Here is a 23,080-nt window from a genome sequence, read left to right as displayed (position 1 = left end):
GTATGTCATCACTACTTATTCCTGTATTTGTAAGATCCTTTGAAAATCATAATTTTAAACTAGTTACTGTGTAACTGCATATCTGGGGATGACTTTTCGCATTTTATCTAAACAATTAAGTTGGAACAGACTGTTGATGTGAAACAATACCAGCTGGTGTAACCCCTCGTGATAGTTGAAAAAACATAACCCAGAGGTGGTTAGGTAAGAACAGATTTTGGGTCAGTCAGGCATTTGTGAGGTGAGAAGAAAAAAGATACACGAGATCACATGTAAACTCATTGCTGAAGTAACTACAGATGATAAACTCATTCATTTTTCTCATAGATGCACAGTTGCTGCATCCTCACACGTGTGCTTGCATGTACACTTGTCATCTGCCAGTGGTTGTTTCAGAGTCTATGCCTTGACTTACTGTGTGAAACATTTCTGTGCATGGAGTGTTCATAAGTTTTCACTTCTGTTGATCTTACCATCTGATAACCCGTGAACATCTGAGTGTTGTATAGAAGTTTTGGTATCATAGGAGCTAGCACACTGGTTTCATGTGGTCTATTTTAATTAATAACAGAGCATGGGAGTGAAACCCAGAATGCTTGGCATTCAGTCCCAGGCTCCTGCAATCACAGAATAAATAATTCTTTTGGTGTAAGAATGCGAAGGCTCCCTATCCGTTGCATTAGCTGTTGCCATATGGCACTGTTTCTACTCAAGAGAGGCTTGTAAATGTTAGCTTTCATAACTCTTTGTGCAACTTACCTGGCAGAAGGGTGATTCCTCTTCAGTCCTTCTCTTTATGTCCTAAAGACTTGGAATTTATATTGCCCGAAGAGTGACAAATGTTCTAAACTGGAAATGTTTTTGTTGTGATTCATCTTGTTATAATCAGTCATTCTTTTATTTCAGTCATTTCTGCATGTCTCCATGCTTCAAATAATGTTTAAAAATTTCAAGAATGACTTCATATCATTGCTGTGTATAGTAAATTCACTGTACCAAATTATATAAGCGTTTTAAAACATATCAAGTGAAAGGGGAACTGGAGGATAAGGTCTGAAGTCAAGTCATTGATGCACTAAGCAAGGAATCACTGCATATTCAACCTACAGGACCATTCATCCTGTCCTTTCCAAGAAAGTAGAGGCTGTTAGCAATCCCCAAAAGCCCTCAGTAGTAGAGGAAATGATGGAGAAATGCAGTTATGAAATGGTGTATATCAGATATTTTAAAAACCCACAATCTGTCTGCATGGGCATCTGGTGAGCAGAAGGAAGCGAAGAACTGCACTTGAAGGCCCTTGTATTACTTTCTCTATCAGGGGATCTCCAAATTGATTTAATAGTGATAGTTCCGAAAAATGAATGACTGGAAGAAAATTTCACTAGTTTTGTGTAAGAGTGTTCACATATAAAGTGACTTCCAATTGTCTTCTCTTTTTTTTGTCTAGAACTTCTTTCCAGAGCAAATGGTTGCCTGGTGCCAGCAAACAAACGGCAGTATCCCACAGTCACAACTTCTGCAGGTACTGTAAATTATCTGTATGGACAAAAAAAGTTTTGGAGCTGGAGGGGGGAGGTTGAGAGGAAGGAAGAGAGAATTCAAGGGTCTGGAAAGAGTTGGTCAGAGAAAGATCAGTTAGCATATGGTGCTAATGTTGAAAATGTCTGACAAAGATCTTACCCGGTGGCATTGAGGTGTAAACACAAAGTATTCATAGCTATGTTCACACATACTTGTTCCATTAATACTCACTCTGTGGGTATCTGGTTTGGCCACCCAATGTTGCTCCAAAAACAGTCTTGGCAGATATATTTCTAGGAAAACAAACACCCCTTTTATAAAAAGCAGAACAGAAGTACTCTTCTATACTCCACATCATAGCGCAAGATAAAGTGTAAAAATGCATCTTGATATTAGAAGATGAGTTTGAGATGATGAGAGGTTTTGCTTTTACTTTTTATGTCCCATGCTTGTGCCTGTCAAGAATTAACAATAAGGACCAACTTTCCCATGGTTCAGCCAACTAGCTGCTTTTTTGTATAGAAAAATAATGCCCTAAGAAGTAAGTGCAAGTAGAAATTTGCATATAGTATTTGCGAAGAAATCCCATTTAAAGCTTCCCAGATTAAATTACAGGGGTGTGCACCTTATGCATATGTGTTGGTAGAGTTGTGTAATCTCCATGGTAGTGGCACGTGTGCTGCATTTATACTGAAGTTCTGATGTCGCTGTAGAGCTTCTTGCTTGCTCATGAAGGAACCGTGGTGGTGGCACAGTTAGTTGGCCTTTAAGGATGGTGCTGAAGAGTGGGTTACCTCTCTGATCAGTAACTGATTCTCTTAAATCTCTCAATTTTAGTGCTGCAATCTAAACCTCATAGTCTAAATCTTTTAATTTCAGTTGTTTCCTCAAACTGGGGTCATTTAACTCAGGACACTCAACTCAAAACACAGTTTATTCAAAGAGTGCTGTATTAAGAATATAAGATCATGGTGCCTGGAAGGCAGTGACACGAGTACCAGGCAAATTATAAAGCAGAAGGCACAAATATATGAAGAATGTATACATACAAATAACTGATTTTAGCTTGACTTCTGTCATTTTGCATGTTTGCAAATATGCACTGACTCTCCCTTTGAAGACAACAAGCTTCCACTGACTTTTGAAACAGTGCGCTCGTTTTGTCCTGTAACCATATCAAAGTCTGTTAAATTCTGGTACCATGTTCACTGAGAAGAATTTAAAGTGTTAGCATCCACTCTCAGCTGGAAAACAAACAAACAACAAAAAATCAATCCAATTTACAGAATTAAAAATGAAAGTCACAAGCAATGAGGTTGTAATCAGGAACCAAAACTGTCATGGATTGGCATCGCCACAGACTGGTAGGAAGAGAGGTGTTCATATCTTGGACCCTTTTTCCTGTAGTGTAAGTAGAGAATTGAGTTTGTTTGTTAATACAAGCAGCAGGACTCCCTAAAAGAGTAAGATGTTCTTGAAGATAGAAAAGTTTTGATCCTAGGGTAATTTGAGTGGTAGCAAAAGGAAAACCTTACAACTTCTTGAGATACGAGAGTTTTCTTCTGGGAAGGCTCACTTAGGTGCCATCCTGGAGAAGCAAAAGTCATGGGGGTTAACAACACGAGAAGGGGAGGAAAAGAGGATAAGTGTATTCTCTCTGTTTCATTGTTTAACCATAAAAGAACAATATTCCTTAAAGTATTTATACTGAATATTCCTTTTCTTTAAAAAAACCCACACAACTGTTTTTCAGAATTTCAGTGGCAGCTGTAATTTATTGAAGCCTACTAGTTATTAAACATGTTGCATCTGAGGCCACCTTAAACACTGAGCAATTCCACTGTATTTAATTACACATAGAACAGGGAAGAATATTAAATATCATCTCATTATATCATATACTGTATTAAGAGCTAGTATTTTTAGTCTTAAAAATAGCATTAAAACCAGCAGGATCTGTTTTCCCTAGTCTCAACCTGGCTGAGATACGCAAAAAACCCTGCATCTTAGTTTACTTTTCTTTTATCTGACTGGACAAAAAGAACATATCTTCTTTTTGTTTTTCCCTTTCACAGCTGAGAAGTGGATTCATAGTACAAATAGCAGGAAAATTGGCTGGTTTTTTCCATGCTGTTAGATGAGATGAGAAGGAGGAATGGGAAAAAATAGCTTTTAATTCTGATCCAGGGCACTGATTTTTGGTTTTGTTTCCTGTGGGCATTGTCCACCAAATAACACCAAAACACAACTTTGAAGACTTGCAGAGGCATCTAGCCAAACAGGTTTATGCATTTTTCTTATACTGTTGAATTTATTAATTTGGTATTTGACTTACTTGAGCAAGCCCTCTGTCATTTAAACATCTGGCCCATAGTAATAAGGGAGCAATCCATCAATTCTCCTACCATAATTAAATGCTTCCTTCCTGTGATATATCACAAATCAAATTATTCCATATGTGGTCCCTCTACTTATGTCAAGAACTTAAATGCTTCTGAATCTTGAAGTCTGGTATAATTGCTGGCACTTATTTGACTGCTCTACATTTCAAATTAAATATTCTGTTGTCTGCTATACCTCTTGTCTTAGGACAACTTAAATGCCAGAAAGCCTGAAACAGGCTCTTCCCTTTCAAAAACTTTATGACAAAGACAGAGATTTTGGCCAATATTTCCAAGTTAGACAATTTGCCAAAATTGCTGTGAGAAGGTATTATTTTAAGAATTAATAGGCTTACTTCCTCTCCCTTCAGGCCAAGTGCAAGAAGAATGGGGATACAGAGAAATGCTTAGCTTTTTGGAGATATAAGTATTGACAGAGAGAATAGGAAGATGTCTGGTGGGAGGAGATAGCTAGGTAGATGAAATGGGAGGAGCAGGAATTTCCATTTTGGCCATAAATCAGATTAAACATCTAGGTCAGTTTAAGCCTAGTGTGAAACTGCACCTCAAATCAGCAAAGTGATTTGCTGTTTACCTCTCTGGTCTGGAAATACAGTGACAATTTTATAATCCATCCATAGGATACAATCCTCATTTACATTTTTCTCTCCAACAGAACTTTTTAAACTCCAGTAGCTGCCCTGAAATTCAAGGTTTCTTGCATGTGAAAGAGCTGGGTAGGAAATCATGGAAGAAACTGTACGTGTGTTTGAGGAGATCAGGACTTTATTGTTCTACAAAAGGAACTTCAAAGGTAAGATTAAAGAAGAAGTTGCACAGTACTAGCATGTGAAAACATTTTCTGCTTTTACAGTGGGCAGTTTTTTGCTGGTTTTTAAATACCTCCACACAGTGTTCCCTGTTTTTATGCCATAGAAAAGGATAAGTAAGCCACGATCAAAAGACAGTCAAGCCCTGGGCTCTCAATGCATGAATATAGCCATATAGTTTCATTATAAAATAAAACCAAACTAGCCAGGCAACATCATTGTGGCTACTGAAGTTGTGCTAACCTTCAGATTCCTCTGGGACAATGTAATAGGCTATGCCATTTTTAACGTGATGTGTTTGCATAAGTATAGTATTTTGTAAGCTTCCTGTATCAAGTTAGTAGGCTGATATTCAAGAGGTGACAGCGCTATGTCCACTTGAGGCTGCCGGGGAGAGGAACAGTGTTCGTACACTGCCCTCTGTTGGAGGCCGGGCTGGAGAGACTGCAAAGCTTGCACAAGATCTTCCAAAACCTTACACTTACCTGTGATAAAACACATTATTTCCCCAGGAGCCAAGACATTTGCAATTGTTGGCTGACCTGGAAGACAGCAATATCTTCTCATTGATAGCAGGCAAGAAGTTGTACAGTGCACCTGCAGAGTATGGATTTTGTATAAAGGTAAATCTCATTGAATTCTTCCAAAGTTCCAGATGGTGTTGGTAGCTCAGTCACCCCAACCCGCAGCTAAATGGGATTTGTGTCTAAAACTCTGCAAGCCTTTTCTGTCACGAGTACTTGATCTTTAACATCTTTCATTTGGCAGGCATGTCTTATGAATCTTATCATCATTTTATGAGACATTTTTAACATTTTATCTGGTGCTCCTTTGGTTTGGGAAATTTCTGTGCAAGAGCAGCTCACTGCTGAAGCATAGTGTGCCTGCGAGGCAGCCTTGGTTCACCTCACAGATGAAAACTTTTTCCAAGTACTCTAATTGAATAGAAAAGTTTCTGTGGACAGTGAGCACCAAAATTATACAGCAACAAAGGATCAAGCTCTGATGGGTAGTAATTTTATCATTATTATGGGCCAGAGGTTTGCCTTTATTTAAAGAGGAAGATTGTCTTGGAAAAATGAAAATAAGAATAAGCAGTTGCCTTTGAAAATTTTTAAAACTGTTGTGCTGATAGATTGATTTGGACAGTATTTCTAAACTTTGAAAAGTGTAATTTTCTGAGAAGAAAATAAGGCTGGAAGCTGATTTTATTGACAGCAGTGAACTAGTCTCCTTCCTACCAGCCATTCCAGAGCTAGACAATAAGGGTTTGCATCAAAGAGACTGGCAGCAGGACTGATCCTCAGCCAGTTATGGAAACTTTCATCCTTCATCTCAAAATAGGAGCTTATAAAACTTCTCACAGATTTGGAAAAAAAAAACCAAAAACAACAAAAACCCCACCCTAACAACCAAAACCTATGGGTTTTTTATGAAACTAAATGCCTGGTTTGGTTGTAACATGGCCTGAGTACCTTGTTCCTATAAACTGCCAGAACTGCAGGTTATTTCAAAACATAGCATCATAGAATATCCTGAGTTGGAAGGGACCCTCAAGGAGTCTAACTCTTGAAAGTCAGAAGGCACCAACATTTATCTTGCTAGACCCAACTGAGGCAGTGATTTCTTTCAAAGCATGCTCAGCCTCTCCTGAACTTTAATTCAGAGCGGTGTGAGCTTTTTCTGGCTAGTTCTTAAGATTAATACTGCACCTGACTTTACTCTGCAGTAAACTTAGTTGTGCTGTTGGTTTTCTGTTGAATGTAGCTGACTTCCCTCTAACACTTTAAAGCCCAACAGAGTGAGAAATGAAACTAAGGAACTGCGGTTGTTATGTGCTGAAGATGAGCAAAGCAGGACGTGCTGGATGACTGCCTTTCGACTCCTCAAGGTATCTAATAATCTCTTCTACTTGTGCAAGGCTACATCTAGAGTTAAATTGCATTTGTTACTTTGTTCATGAGAAATTACCTACATTATTAAATGTCGTCTGTTCCAAAACAATACAGGTAAGAGCAAAATGCCAGGCAGGCCTGCCCTACCTAAGATTTTAAGCACAGGACTGAGCTCTATTCCTTTCACATATGAATCAAGTATAATTTTAGTTTTGGATCCTAATTTGAGATATGTGGATGAATCAAAATACCTTAACAAGGTATTTTCAAGTTATCATAAAGCTAATGTTTTGATAATGGTAAGTGGTTCTCCTAACTAGAACAGAGTGCCTTTTGCAATTTTTTTTTTTTTATTTATTTTTTTTTTAGTTTTCTGAAGGTTCTACTAAAAGAAGTAACAAAACTAATTCTATCTCCAGGTGAAAGTAATTTATATCTGACAACAAACAATGAAATTTCTTGGTAATATGGTAGGAGGCTTCATCTTTTTTTTGAAACAAAATCAGGATGGAGGGAACTGAGGAGAAAGCTGACTATTTTGTGCCCTTTGAAGCAGAGAACTTCCTGGTCTTCATAGGAAAATGTGCATAAGTTCTGATTTGGTTTTAGGTCTTCCCCTGAATGTGCTGTCTTGAAAACTGCTGTGTCCTTCTGTATACCTTACTACATCCTATGTACAGAAAAAAAGGTTTTTGTTTTTAAGGAACACTGAAAGATGATTAAGGGTGTACAATCAGTGAAAATTAAGGCTGTGCCTCAAGGCTTTGTCTGTGACCCTTCTTTTTATTCACCTTTAGCTTTCCATAGTCCTGTATTACCCTGTTCACAAATTGTATAAACCATTTCAGTTAGAGCATTCAGTAAGCAATGTTGCTATACTTCAGCACTGTGCCTCTAGGGAATGCACTGAGTAGGTGTTTTCCTACCATCCTAGCTACTAGTGTTGCTAAAATTTATCATGTTCAACGAGGAGCATGACTGGAATTCAATCACCTTATTTTTATAAGGATATGAAAAGTACCAAGTGTTATTTCCTGATGAAATTTATTGAAAGAGCTAGTGAACTAGAAAGGTTCTTATTTTTTATCATTTCGAAAACTGAGTTTGAATGCCTTATGCAGAATATTTTTAAGTTCACATTACTAGAGGGTAAAAAGAAGGCAATTAATATGTGTGTTCTGACCTCGACTGAAAGCTTGTATTCTACAAGGAAAATAGAGTGATAGCTCTGGTGATTGCTGAGAGTGGCAGAAATTACCTGTGTATTTCACTCAGGCTTCTATTTTTTAAAGAAAACGTGTGTGTATTAACAGCTTGATTGCCACCTGCCAATTGCTATTGCTCAATGCAAATTGCTTTGGGACAGCTTCTGATCAGGAAAATAAACTGGTGGCACCTTGCTCCAATGTAAGTGGTATTATGAAAACACTACAGTTTTTTCCTAAGGTATATATTTGAATAATAGTGTCCTTGCATTTCTTTTTGCAGTATGGAATGCTACTGTATCAGAATTACAGAATTCCCCAGCAGCGAAAAGCCATGCTTCCACACTTTTCCACTCCAGTAGTAAGTAATGAACTTACCTCATTGACATACGATGTTGGAAAAGATACATTTGCTTTTGCATTTTAAAAGTGGAAAATTTTACACTAAGAAATGTAAATTCAGCATTGTGCAGCAAATCAATGTAAAGTTCATGTTTTGCATGAGTACAGTTTTCGTGGTTGGCTCTCCATTATCTCAGGCTTACATGATCCACATGATTGAAAAATCTTGGCTATGTCATGCTCTTTGAGACGTACAGTAGAGAGACATCTGGCTGTCTCTGCAGAAGCCAGCTTAGGTCTGGCAAAACTAACACGTAAATTTCTTAAAATAGGCTGGGCCAAGAGCTGACTGTTAACTATCTAAAAGTGAAGATCCTATATTTGGATCCCAACTGGCCCTGAAAATGACTGGAATATAGTAATAGGGCAAGTGGGCAACTTGAGCAATACAGATTTTATTCTCAGCCTTTGAATCCTTTCCCTCCCCTATGGCCTAAAAAGAAAAGCCATCTATTTTTGTGTCAGTGAATCTTTTGAAAGAGATAAAAAATGAGATATATTTTTCGTGATGTTGAAGGAGAACCTTGGACAGTCTTCTGAAACCAAAACATTTTGAAATTAAACTCTCAAGCTGGATTTTTCTTTTCCTGTTTTTTGAAACAAGTGAAAATTCCTTTTCAGAGAAGTGTATCTGAAAACTCACTAGTAGCAATGGATTTTTCGGGGCAAATAGGAAGAGTTATTGAAAATCCTGCTGAAGCACAGAGTGCTGCCTTGGAAGAAGGACATGCTTGGAGGGTAGCTATCTTCTCTTCTTTTCTATTTTTGCAATCAGTGTCTGTTGAGAGCCAAAACACAGTGTGCGCTATGATGTTAGTGCAGTGCTGGTCACAGTATAGCTTAGCTCCGACCTGAAGCAATCACACTGCAAGCATGCAGATCTGAAAGTCAATATCCATCTTTAGCAAAACTGTCACATTCACAACAACCTTCTACCACTGCTTCTCTGTCCCCCTAGTGTCCAGAGGAAAGTTGAGGGGGAAAGCAGACCCACCAGAACTTTACTGCCAGTTTGCAAAACCAGTCTCTGAGGAGGAATATGTCAAATTAAATGCTTCCCCACATGGAAGAGGCTGGGGCTCTGACTAATGGCTTGCTCCCAGTAAGTTTAATTGCAGAATATACAAGAGGCAGGACCTCTTGCAATGAAAACTGATGTAACTTGTTTATAGTGTCTTGTGGACAGACAGCTGCAGTACAAGTTTTCCCACATGCTCGTCTTTTAGGGAAAAGAAGTCATTACTGAAGCATTAGCTGGTGCTTTATGTACGGGAGGGAAACACTGCTTGGTTTACTGAGTGCCTGGTGTTTTGCCTGAGCAGAGACATATCAGACTTTTCTTTTTTTCTCTCATTTTTTTCCTTTTCCTTTTTTTTTTTTAAATTTTTTTAGATACTGAGCTTTCATCATTAACATCTGGCTTGTGTTTTAAGCCAACTGAAATGAACTGCTGCTTGTAGATTAGCCCCCTCCAAAGTTGCATTTCTTTTTCCCATTCTTGCATTAAATTTGCCCAGCCCCCAGTTTCCTGTAAATTAAATCTGTATTGCATGTTCACTAATTCTCTTCTGTTGAAACATTAGTGTGGATTTAACGGTAATTCATTTTCTCTGTAGAAACGTAGCACAAGAATGAACATCTTGGGTAGCCAAAGTCCACTCCACCCTTCCACACTGAGTACAGGTAAATTCTGCTGGTTTGTAAGCATAGTATCAGAGACCTCTGTGGGTAAAGAAAAGCTGTATTTTATATAGAGTGCAGTCATGTAGTATTGATGTAAAATACGCTGTTTATGTTTATCAGTAGCTTCTGTGTCATTAACATGCTTACCCATACAGGCATAGTAGAAGGAACTTGTTTTCCTTTGAGGGCACACTCAAGCTTTTCTTCAGAACTAAGTCTTTTGAAACTCAGATTTTATAAAAATAGACACTCCATAAATGTTTCCATTTAAAACAATCCAGAAATCAATTCCCCGTTTCAGACAAGAAAAGTCAATGAGTGATCTGTTAATTTTTAAAGAGTAAAAATGAGAGTTTTCAAAATGGAATTCATTCCATAATAACTGACTAATGTAAAATATGTATGCCTGTAATGCAAGTCCTGAACATCTGAGATTGTAAGTTTATTAAAATAATAGGAAATTTCATATTAATATCCTGAACTTCTTAAAGGAAACACAGCTATTCTCTGTTGCTACTCTGTGTTTCTACTCTGTTGAACAGAATTTAAAAATACCATTTGAAAAATAAACAATAAACATAAAATATTTGGGGAAAACTCTGCTCTTGAAAGCACAAGCTAAAGTGTTTTTCTATATTTGAGACTTAAAGAGACTTGATTCTAACCCATTAGCTTATGCATTGTCTTCTAAGAATTGTTAGTGCCAACATTTTCAAGAAGCTATGAAAAGGCAATATGAGATTTCTCTTGTTAACTCATTGTACATCTGCAAATCAGAAAATACATGAAATAATGCCTCTCTATTTGGTATATTAAGTAGATGCATTTTTTGATTTTTTTTTAATATAGATTGATGGAAGATACTTTATATCTATAACAAAAATATATATACCCACTTTTAAAATGTGTAAATAATTAGTGCATGGAAAAAAATGTTGCACATGTAACTGCTTTTAACCATCTTCTCTTTCCCTCTTTTCCCTCTCGCCTCCAGTTATTCATAGGACACAGCACTGGTTTCACGGCAGAATCTCTAGAGAAGAATCTCACAGGATTATTAAGCAACAAGGGCTTGTAGATGGGTAGGTACTGTTGTTGCTTAGTATTTATGGTCCGATGGTGAGCTTTATAGACAAGAGCGCAGCCTCTGCTGGTAATGGTTTACAGGTTTCTGAACACTTCTGAGTAACCCGATTCTCGAGTAGTCCCATTATAACCTGCCTGGCTTTCAAAAAGTCAGAGTGCGTGTTTGTAGGAGTGGATCCTAACTCTTAATTTGAAAAATAAAATCTTAGAAACACACTTAAACTGCTTTCTTTTTTTCTAACAGAGGCAATCAACTTTTAGAGATTGTTAGAATCTGAAAATAGTTAATTCTTGTAATCTGCATTGAGGATATATTTTTTAGAGAAAGCTGTACTTAACCATTTGCCACAAATTTATAATGTCATTTGTGCTCTTTTGCATGAATCAGAGCAGTTAATGGTGATTTCTCACTATTTGTTTCTGTTCTAGAGCAAAGAAGTGAAAGTAACTTAAGTGCTCTCTAAAATGTCTTTAGTTGAGATTTAAGTATCTTCTGTATCATTGTTTCCCTCATTTATATGGAGTTATGGTTATTGAAGGAAAGTTGCTTGAACTGCATTCGGCAGTTCTTTATTTGTAGGATAGGAAAAGCATGGTTGTCTTTGGTTCACTAACCTAACTGCTGTCAGGGTTAAGGTAGAAACGTCCATGTTGGCTTCTCAGAAGACAGTTAAGTTTAAACCTTTCTTCGGTTTTTCTGACTTTCTGATTCAGAACACTAATCTTTGTGAAGAATAATATACATTAGAGAAATAGAAGTTGGTAGTGCATATACATATTTATCAAGCAGCGTTTATTTGTTGTTTTGGGGTCTTGGCTGGGCTAAGGCTGGGCTAAGGGTTTTAACTTCACAGGTCAGATGGAGAAGAGGCTGAGAAAGCAAAGGAGCACTGCTGACTTGTTGGGTTTCTGGTTCTCTCACACTACAGATCTTTATAATCTTGGGGTCATTTTGACTTGTTGCCTTAGGAATCTGGTGGCCTATCCTTCACGAAGTTTTCAGGAATATGTTGTGTTAATGCCTTTGAGGAGGTGTTAAATTTGTGCCTAGTCAGCTTACTCACCATGGACCGTGAAGATTGGTTAGTTTGGCTGTAGCAAGGTCAGTCAGCAGTGACAAAAGACCTACGTTACCTATATGCTCCAAGATCTAAGGATTGTGATTTTCAGGATGGAAAAATCTTGCCTATGTTTTCCTGCTGTGTGTTCTTGAACAAAAGAAGGTAGAAAGTTAACAGTCTCCCGATGGCTCATGGAAGAGGTTCAGCAACGTATATATGCAGCCGATACTGCTATCTTTGACTGTCTCTAGAAGCTATTGTTGAGGATGCATCTATCTTTATAGTCATTGTTTGTGTAGGAGCCAGTTGCTTGCCAGAGGTTGAGTAAACTGTTGCAGTTTCAGTTGTGCAGAGCTCTGCTTTGTGCCACCAGCTTATGATAACATGCATTATCTGAAACAGCTACATGAAAGATAATTTAGAGATACCTGCATGAACTGCAGTACCACAGGGCAGGTAAGACCTTTCTCCCTGACATGGATCCTAATGTATAAGGGCTTTTGTCCCTTTGCCACACATCTGGTCTTCCTAGGACTAAAAAGGAATGTCAAATACCATTCATGGTTTCTGATGGTGGCAAGACATGCCTGTCTCTGATTACTGAACTGACAGTGGTTATGATGGTGCATTTTTGTGGTATTGACATTTCTCAATCAATTCTGAGGAGCTGGAGTAAATTCTTTTGGGTTCCTAAGACTACAAGCAGTTCTTGCAACTCAGCCTTGGAAAAGTGTGTTCCTGGCTTAGTGATTATCAATTAAGAGGGCTTGAGGCCTGCCCCCATACTGTATTGGGCCATCTCACAAATCCACTAGTGATTAGTGCTGTAAGCCTTGTGCCAAAGGTATATTCTTGTTTTCTGTGGCATGGAGAAGATCTGCTTCCTTGGTTCATAAATGTCAAGGGGAGAAAATGTGGGGGTTTTTAGCCAGATTTTTTTCTCCTCTTCCTATTATATGTATTTAACCATTTGAGTTAGGACTTCAATTTTGTGAGTCAACTTAAAAGTCACAGTTAGATAGTGTATGGTGTTGCTATCTGTACTGCTAAAGTACATTTTCTCCCAGTGATGCCAAGGGAAAAATACTGTGACTGTTCTAGAGGAAAAGTCAGTGTGTATTTTCCCCATCTTGATAATGTGGAAGCTACTTACCTGATAAGTAATTTTAAGAAAGTACTAAGCTATTTCTGTGCAATTGCAGCCATTTAACATAAATGTAATTTTGCTGACACTGGATTTTTGTGGACTGATGCAAGATACTGGAGAGTGGGAACAGATTTGCATATATTACTTTCCAATCTACAGAAATTCAGACTTGCTCAGGAGTTAAATGATAATATTTTTTTCATGATAATATTTTTTTCATGAGAGTACCTATCATTAACGGAAAGCTGAGTTACAGAGAACCTTAAAGAAAGCGTCATATGTACATTCTTAGGGGAAGAACTACTGTCATATATGTTTCACTTCTTGTTTCATCTATTATTGTTGCATAGCCACGGTATAAAAATTGAAAGCAAATTGCCAGTTATGGAATTGCCTGTTAATGCAACTAAAGAAGAGTTAGGCAGTGGCACAAAATTACTTAGTAGTTCTGATTATTTATGAAGAAATAGATTGCAGTATTCAGTTTGCTCTTAAAAACATTCTCTCCTAGATTATTTCTTCTCCGGGACAGCCAAAGCAATCCAAAGGCATTTGTACTTACGCTGTGTCATCATCAAAAAATAAAGCATTTTCAAATCTTGCCGGTAAGTAGATTATTTTTGATACTGATAACAAAAACGAAAATTTTAAATCATGAAGCTTTCGTCAACATCTGAGAAGACCTCTTATTAATTACTGATGTAATTAACAGGGGTGTTCCTATTAGCAAGTATATTAGCAAGTATTTTTTACAATTGTGAAATGTCTGATTTTAATTATTTATTAACATTGCCCGGAAAACTAGTGTAAGTCACTACATTACACAAGTCTCTGTAATGCACAGAACTTGTTCTCTGTGACTGACAGAAGCAACAGCAGCTGTTGTCTGCCTGTCACTTAGGCAAACATAGAATAACTTAGGGAAACTTTAAAAAGTTTTATTCTAGAGGTTATCCAATAATGTTGAGCTTCAAATAATGTTACACTGAGATGCTGGGAAACAATTTGATTTTTATCTTGATCAAAAAAGCACCAAAAATTTAAGATCATGTAAACCTTTGTATTGATCCTCTTCTCTTGTTTAGCCTGCCAATTTTACAAACAGCTAACAAATACTTTTGGGGTATTTTCATTTTATATAATGAAGTCCAGTGCTGTCTCTACAACTTTCAATTACTCTGCCCACGAGCTTTCAGTTTCATAAACAAAATATTCCAAGTTGAGTTAACATATGTTTTCTCTGGTGCTGTGCATGATTTCATGAAGAACTCTGGGCACTAGGTTGTTTGGGCAGTGCCCATCTTTTATGTTATGTCACACACTGGTGGTACTTTTTTGTCATACTTGCATCTCTTCATGTGCAGTCTAACTTAAAAAGGATGTTTTGTTTCCCTAGTGTGAAGATGATGGACAGATATTTTTCAGCCTGGATGATGGGAACACCAAATTCAGTGATCTTATCCAGCTTGTTGAATTCTATCAACTAAACAAAGGAGTCTTGCCCTGCAAACTCAAACACCACTGTATCCGAGTGGCCTTATGACCTCAAATCTGACTCTCACTGAAGACTGGATTTGCTAGAAGAGTAATTGTAAGAGAACGTTGACACTGGGGAATTGGCAGATTTGTAAGTTGGTAAAAAAAATGAATATTATGCACCTTGGGACTCTGAAAGGGATGGATTCGACAGGTGCCAACAGACCAAGATTGCTGGTTTGTCTAACACCTAAGAGTAATTGCTGCTGAGTGTCCCAGCATCCCAAAAATGGGGGGAGGGTCTGTAAAACAATGAGTAAATTTGAAACAAAACTGGAAACTATCTTGGCTGGGCCACTTAACAGGAACAAGTGTGAAGAGAAATCTTTGAAAAGAACTCTTGCCCTGGAATAATCTTGACAATTGAGACTAGTGTGTTTACTTTTTGTATTGATCACTTTTTTTGCACTCCTACTTTGTTTCGGATATTGTATGCAGCCTATATTAGGAGCTGATGTGGCTTTTAAAATTCATGCAGGAGTTGGGTATTAATCTGCACCCTAAAATGTATGGAATGCTTCAGCCTAAAAGGATCTAGAAGAAAATCAAGAAGTGTGTGTGTGTGTGCGCGCGCGCATGTCTCAATACTTCTCTGGAGACCTGAGGTTCAATGATCTGCAGATGTCTTTGAAGAAGCAATGAGGATACAATTCTAAAAGAACATACCACCAATACACATATTCTTAAAACTGTTGACCTGTAGCATTATGGCTGTAGTGTGTTGATGGCATATTAGTGGCATCCAGTCATGCAAAGACTGTATTAGATTCTATGCACAAATTTTTATTATTGGAGTGGTGGTTTGTTTTTTACAGCCTTTTGACTGTTTTCCTGAGGAAACTTACTGTTACTAAATAGAATAGGACTGAATGACTACACTTGTATTTGAAACCACCATTTTTTGTGAGAAGAGTCTTCTGCGGGTAGTCTTAGTATGACAAAATAAAAAAAAAAAATTAAAAACCAGTGTTTTTAGCTTTATAGCTCCTTGAATTTTCAGACTGTTTCAAAGAGCTCTTTCCACATAGTAGAGCTACAGTGACACAAAGCTCACCTGGGGACAGGGCATAAGAAGAACTGTACCCCTTCTGCTTTTTGTAGGGCCGTGGAAGTTTACATGGTGAGAAAGAACATACTGGGAATAGAAACGGATTTGATTGTGAACTAGCTGCTGGCAATGTCATCCATCGAGATAACTGGTGATCCCTGTGTCATATATGCTACCGAATGGCAGACAGGCATGTATCTTGCTCTGATGCTGGTTTGTCATCAGAACTACTTTATTGTTAATGTTTAAATGAATTATTTAATGTTTACACAATAACTCTTTCTGATGATAAATCGGTATTAAAGTTGGACAAGTCCCACCTTGATCCTCCAATTGCAAATAAATCATTCTTTCAACAACGCGGTCGGTGCAGGAACTGCTTTAAGTGAAACAACTTCCCAGTGCTTCGTGCCGTTAGCCACAATGAGGAGTATTCCACCCTGGGAACTTGCAGAGCGTAGTGCAGAACAGAGCATTCTTAGGATGGTAAATGATTTACACGGGCTAATTCATCTTTAGTATTTGCCACTGGGTTTGAAATCCTAGCCATCTGAAAGGGTAAAGAAGGAAATTCAATCCTACACTTTTAGGTCTTCATGTAGTGTTAAGAATAGCTTAAGACAAACCATAACCTGCCTGAGTCATCCATATCAGCTTAAACTATGTCAATGGTATAGAAACACTGTATTTTAGTTTACAGAACACATTTAGTATTTTTTTCCATTCAATGTCTAGATACTAAAAATGAAGAAACTTGATTTTGTTTTTAGTAGAAGCCTTTTTTGTTTTGTTTTTTTTTTAATTGTACATAGTGAAATGAGTGTTCCTGCTTTCTAGACAATGTATTTTAAAACCTTGAAATTAAGCTAACTTAAGTCTGACTTCACTTTGCATGCTTCTATTTGGCCCCTATTAGGAGAAAAAAAGATACTTGTATCGACTACATTACCAGTTTAATAAGACCATTTATGCTGTAGTTTTAAGTTTTTCTGTTTACATAGCTTAGTGACAACCATGCATTTTTCCCAGTAGGCGGATAGTATTTGCAGTGTTTCATATTTATGAAAAAAAACCTTGCATCTTATTTAAATTGAGAATAAAAGTTTGACTATGAACCATGATTTTTGTATGTAGATGGTTGACTTAGTATTTTGTACTCTTCCCAGCTAAAGTGAGCTGTTTTGAGAAAGTGACCACCTTCAAAGTGGCAACAATCTTACTTAAGCAGATCACTGCTTTGTCTTCTTTCTGCTGGAAAACAGTCAATGCCACCTTAGTTTTCCAACAGATTCAGCTGGCTGCCAGCTCAGAATACCAAGGACTGAAGGACATTTGACTCTTATTTTTGTATTTAAATGACATGAATGTAAAGGGGATGCTCAGGGTTGTTTTGGAGCCTGTTGAATTTTTATCTTTTTGCCTGTGATTTTATTTTCTAAATAAATACTTCATGTAGCAATCTTGAATATGTTGAGAAGGAAAATGCCAAACCATTTTGGTAATGAGGTTACTAGTTAAGTTATGTTACGATAGGTGTTAAAGTACAAAAAAACTTTTTATTTGTTAATTAATCTTGAAGAAACACGTGCCTCAGTTTAGATGTTTTGTCTTATCTTTTCTGCACTAAATACCTGACAGTTTGACCAATCAATGCACCTTTCCAGTGGCAAGACTTGCTTATCGTAAATTATATTGTCACAATGCAAGATTTAGTGACTGTAAAATGAAATAAAGTTTAAAGTTTCAGGGAATGCAAAAGGTATTAACTTAAGAGACAAAACCTTTATTCAATATGCTTTGCTTCATACTGTAAATAGCTTTTTGGCTTGTGAACCTAATTGTAATCTTTCAGGTATTTTTGTACAAATAAGGGACTGATATTCTGTTTCTTGTAATTAGAAATAAACGTTAATACAATGCTATTCATTTTATATTGGAATGAATGTCGTCTTTTGAATATATCTGTACACTATGTCTCTCTTGCCTTAATTCAGAGTTAATTGGGTGGGTTGCATTAAACAGCTTTTAAGAAGAGTGAAGAGGAAAACACAATCCCCAAGATACCTTTATTCTGGCTGTTCTGTCTTAAGATTCTTATTAGGACAGACTGCACTTTGTTTAGAAAAAAACTTGTTTGCCCCTTTTGTTTGAGGAAAATTACTGGGGACATTCTGCTACGACATTTATTCATTTGGGAAGGCTGCTAAAATCAAATCAGGAAAACATAGCATGTGCATCTTTCAGGTCATAAAGCTATAACTCACTGAAAATGTGCACTCTGCATAAAACGCTTTGTTGGCCTGATAGCTGTTGGATCAGAAAACTTTTCAATAGTGCTTTCAGAAAGCAGTTGTTCATGCCTGTAATCCTTGTGTTCGAGTGGTCTATCAGCATTTGTCTGGAAAAGCACATCTTCACGAAATATGTTCTTCCTTAAAAAATCTGGGTTGGGCGAGGGGCAATTGGTTGTTCTTCTGGTAGATGGAATAACAGAAGGTTAGGAATATTTCACTTTTTAGTTGGACACAATCCTTTCCTGTTTCTGCCTTGCTAATCCATAGAAGCCATCAAATGCATTCAAGACTTTGTCACACTCTGACTACTTCTGCATGCTTCATCTTCATATAAATTATACTAAACTGTGGCATGAGTTAGTATGTTAGCATTATGAAATTCATCAGCACATAGAGGCAGAGTACTTCCTTTGGGTTTTGATATTTGCCAAGTTTTTTCTATCTGGAGATGCATATTAAAGTGCTTAGAGTTCACTATCCTTCACACAGCAAGTTACTTTTGCACTGAGTTAATGAAGGGGACTGCTTGCTTCCAAAAGGTTTGAAGATGCCTATTTCTTGCTTAAAGGAAGCCATGCTAACATTGAAACTGGCCCCCTCTGTAATCATTAAAAGTCAAGGACTATAATTCTACACAAACCTCTAAAAAAAAAAACAAACAACAAAACAACCAAAACAACAAAAAACCCCAAACAAACAAAATCAAAAAAATCAACCCCAAAACCTCAGCGTACTTTATTGTATATATTGCATTTGGAACAGACAAGAAGATGGCATTAAAAAAAAACCCAACACAATAAGAAGATCTTGGTAAGACTGCCCAGTGGCAGGGTAGTGCTGTCTGCATGTTTGACACCAGTGTGGCAAATGCAACAAGATACCGGTGAAATCTGGCCCCTGACATTAGCAGCAGGTACCTGTGCTATCAGAACGTCACCATTGCAAAATTAGTCTGGGCCAGAAGTGGGTTTGTGGTACAAATTTGAATTACTTTCCTGATAGAAGGTTTGTGGTGCTTTCACATTAGTTGCAGAACAACAGACATAATCAGACATATGATGCCACATAAAGCATTCTAGCATGAAGTTTACCTGGCAAAACAGGTCAAATGCGTTTGGACCTATAAGTAAATTCCTATCAGACTGGTGTTTTACAGCATGTGGCTCCAGCACTTTCATCCTGACACAGAGAACTCCTAAGTTAGGATTATTTTAACACTAAATTTTTGCTTCAGCCTGTACCTGTAAAACCAGATGAGAAAAACATCCCCAGAATGAGCCATTTCCCTTGAAGTAAGTAGCACTTCATAAGACATTGGGTCTTTGTTATTGCTAATTTAGTAATGCTTTAATCTGTTTTGTCAATGTCCAGTCTGTAGATTGCTTTGTGTCTTGAACATTTGTTTGTCTGACATCTTGGAAACCTCAGTAACAATGTCAGCAGATGGAGAAAAGTATCTTCCTTTGAAATACCCATATTGCCTTAATTTGGGTTGCTTCTGCATCCTAAATCTTATGTCTTCCTTCCTTAACTTGAAGCACAATTTAATTAGTATTTGAAAACCCAATATATCACAAGTATGTCCAAGAGCTATATGATTTTCATTAGATATTGTGATTAGTCACATCTGAGACTTCAAAATGAATTAGCTTCTGTAACACTCATATTGCAAACTCTTAGCCTGAAGACATTCTGCTCTAATTGCTCATCATTTCACACAGATACTAGCAGATGTTTTAGCAAGAAAGATTGGTTCACACAAGACGCTAAGCTGTGATTAACAGGGTCTTGCAACACTTGTTGGTTACACAGGTTTGTGTGCTTTGCTATAATCAGGTGTTTTCCATCTCTTGGCTGCAAGATTCTGGTACCACAATTGGGGAACAGGAAGGTGAAATTACAAACAGCTGCCAGCTCCAAGCCAAAGTACAGCCTGGGTTTATGGGCTCTGAGGCTCAGCTCAGCTTAGCTGAGCTGGGAAAGAAGTGGAATGGAGAAAAGAATTACTCTTTGGCAGTATTGTCCAAGTGATGGGTTGGGTGTGACTAGGAACATGGTGAAGACAGTGCTGTGATGCCCAAGTGCTGCTCACCAGTCCCTTAGGGTCAGTCTCCTCTCTGCTTCCCTCAGACTTCTCTCATTAGTCTCTGCTGCTGAATATATTAACATGATATTAATATGCTCTGTGTGACTTAGCAACTCCAAGTTTTCAGGTTGCCGTAGTACTCTTCAAATCAGGTCCAAAGGCAAAAACAAATATAGAAACAAGACAAGCTCTGAGGATTAGAGCTTCTTGAAAAATAACTCCACAACAGATCTAGTGATGGAAGAATGCAATTTGATAAGTATAGAATTGGTGGGTGTGGGTTTTTTTCACTAAAGACTGAAAACATGTTTTGTGAAGACAGCTGGCTAAACAAGGATGAAAGTCATAGAAGGCTTATGAAGTTTACCTCAAAATATTTACTATCAATTGCTGGAACAAGCATTTGACCTGCTCTAGAAAACAGTGTTTCAGAGAAGAGCGTGTGCCTAGAAAGGAATTGCATCCTCTTGCTTGTATGCATACCTTCACTAACAAAATCCTAGAAGATGCTGTCCTTGAAAGTATAAGAGAGCAAGAACTCCTGTGACAGGAGCAGAAAGAAAGATTTAGGATGCAGTAGAAATGGAAGAGCAGACATGAGGGTCAGAGGAACAATCAAATATAATAAGACAGTTCAGTCAACTAGAAAGCAAAGAGTGAGGGTAGTATAATAGACATAGATAAACATAGGCAGCTGAGCAGAATATAAAACATTTAATTACAATATTTTTCAATACATAGCTCAGAGTCACCTGAAGTATGCAGAGGCCCAGTTCAGGAAAACCAGAAATATTTCATCACAGATTGCTCATGTAATCTCCACCACAGAATCTCTAGTATTCTCCACCACAGAATTTAGCATGTGGGAAAAGTTCCCATAGGTTCACAAACGGCTTTAAACATGATAGAGAAAACTCAGTTGATGGATGTTAACTACAAAAATACCATCTTTCACTCTGGAAGACCATTGGTCACATGCCAAAAAGTGCCAAGAGCAGTCTTTAGGGGAAGAATCATTACTTAACAGCCCATATATACGTACATCTTCCCTACATGTCCACTACTAAGTCTTAGACAGGGGGTAGAGAGATTTTTGATCTGATCCAGTGCATGCACCCACATGAGGGCTGGCTCATACAGAAACAACTGAAGGTAGCACTAATAGTTGAGGAAAGACCAAGAAAACTTGCTCTAAAATCAACTGGAGGCTCCCGTTGACTGAATTAAGGTTAAGGCTGCCCTTGGAGAAACAGCCATGTCAGTATCGAATATGCTTCCTACCATCCAAGGAATGGGATGCAACAGCTGTCCCTGCGTGCCATCCCCCTCTCCAGCCTGCCAACTAGGATCGTTTGCTGGGTGTGTGGGGGCTACTACAGCACAGCCAAGTCTGTCAGAGCCCTGAAGTTGTTCGAGTAGTGTCTGGCTTCATTCAGCCCCAAAACAGGGTGATAAATGACAGGGACTAAGCCCTATATTCTAAAATGAGCTCAAAACTGGGAATAGGTACTACTCCAGTTAAGTCTGGAACAGGCATCCTAAAAGTTGCGCATAAATGGGTATTTCTGGGCATTCTTGTTCAGCAGTGCACAGGAACGTGTTGTGAAGCTTCTCCTGGATAAAATGCAGCTTTTCCTGCCACTGGGTGGGAGCTGAGAAGCAGAAATGGGTGTGCACCTGCTGAAGCCTGGTAATTTCTCTCACTGAAAGCTGTTTTCCTGTGGTGCAGCTGGAGGGACAGCACTGTGCTGGGATGGGTGGGCCACATCTGGGAGGCACATGAATAGATGATGAGGCTCTACCCAGCCACCCACTGCTGCCCAAGCAGGGAGAGAATGGGAAGAGCCAATCACAGAATCTCAGAATTGTTAGTGCTGGAATGGACCTCTGGAGATCATCGAGTCCAACGCCCCTGCCAAAGCAGTCACCTAGAGCAAGTTACACAGGAACGTGCCCAGGTGGGTTTTGAATGTCTCCAGAGAGGGAGACTCCACAATCTCCCTGGACAGCCTGTTCCAGAGCTCTGCCACCCTCAACATAAAGAAGCTCCTCCTCATGTTGAAGTGGAACTTCTTGTGTTTTAATTTATGGCCATTGCTTCTCATCCTGTCACTGGGCACCACCAAAAAGAGTGGTGCCATCCTCTTGGCACCCCCCTTTGAGATATTTATACGCATTGATGAGATCAAATGCTGGTGCCCAGCCCGGCTGCATCCTGTCCTGGAGCGTGTCTGGGCATCCTGCTGCCGAACAGCCTCCCAGCAGTGCACATCAGAGGGCGCCCCGCACGGACCGGCCTTAAACGTGCGGCTCTGGGGCTTTTCCTCGGTTTGGTTTCCTTTGTTTTGTGGCGGCACCCTGGGCCTTGTCTCTTGTGAAACTGCTGTAAAACGGCTCTAAGTGTAGGCAGGTTGCCCCCGGCGGGGCGATTGCTGCACATGGCAGCGCTGGCGCATGGCTGGCAGTGGGGTGCCCGTCCCTTCCCTTCCCCTGCCCCGCCAAGGGGAACATGTCTCCGGTTTGTGACCGAGAGGGTTTCCCCTCCCGGCAGTCTGGCAGCCGCTGCCCCAGAAGACCTGGCTCTGGGGTGTCCCAAATTGTCCCGCTCGCTTCCTCAGTGGGACCCGTGAGACACCTTCGCTGTGTGGACATTCTCGTCAGCGAAACTGCCCGGCCACGAACCGGCAGGGCGGTATCTGCCGGCGGTCTTGGCTCGCTCTGTCCCTCGCATCGTTGGATTTTACACTTGAGGCTCTGTGAGTAAGTGAAAAGTCCCATGTTCCTACCATCCCGCTGCATGTGAAATGCCGCTGAATGAGCTCACAGGTTTCCTGGTTTTCGCTTGTTGAGAAAGAACGGCTGATAAAGCTGACGAACACAGCGCTGCACGTGGTTAATGGTTAAC

The 23,080-nt window shown here is 38.8% G+C and overlaps 1 protein-coding gene across 1 annotated transcript in view; it reads left to right on the top strand.

The window, feature by feature from the left end:
• The window catches only part of GRB10 (growth factor receptor bound protein 10), a 145,223-nt gene extending 127,497 nt beyond the window's left edge, over window positions 1-17,726 (top strand). The window contains exons 8-17 of the mRNA XM_017814902.1: window positions 1,448-1,522; window positions 4,579-4,716; window positions 5,245-5,355; window positions 6,525-6,623; window positions 8,116-8,193; window positions 8,856-8,972; window positions 9,851-9,917; window positions 10,912-10,999; window positions 13,723-13,816; window positions 14,608-17,726. Of these exons, the coding sequence (XP_017670391.1) occupies window positions 1,448-1,522; window positions 4,579-4,716; window positions 5,245-5,355; window positions 6,525-6,623; window positions 8,116-8,193; window positions 8,856-8,972; window positions 9,851-9,917; window positions 10,912-10,999; window positions 13,723-13,816; window positions 14,608-14,754 (1,014 nt within the window). The 3' untranslated portion in view covers window positions 14,755-17,726. The remainder of the gene's footprint in view (window positions 1-1,447; window positions 1,523-4,578; window positions 4,717-5,244; window positions 5,356-6,524; window positions 6,624-8,115; window positions 8,194-8,855; window positions 8,973-9,850; window positions 9,918-10,911; window positions 11,000-13,722; window positions 13,817-14,607) is intronic.
• The last annotated feature ends 5,354 nt before the right edge of the window (window positions 17,727-23,080 follow it).

The sequence above is a fragment of the Lepidothrix coronata genome, unplaced genomic scaffold (genome assembly GCF_001604755.1).
Source record: "Lepidothrix coronata isolate B3197 unplaced genomic scaffold, Lepidothrix_coronata-1.0 Scaffold47, whole genome shotgun sequence".
NCBI lineage: Eukaryota > Metazoa > Chordata > Aves > Passeriformes > Pipridae > Lepidothrix > Lepidothrix coronata.
This window is presented reverse-complemented; position numbering and strand designations above follow the sequence as displayed.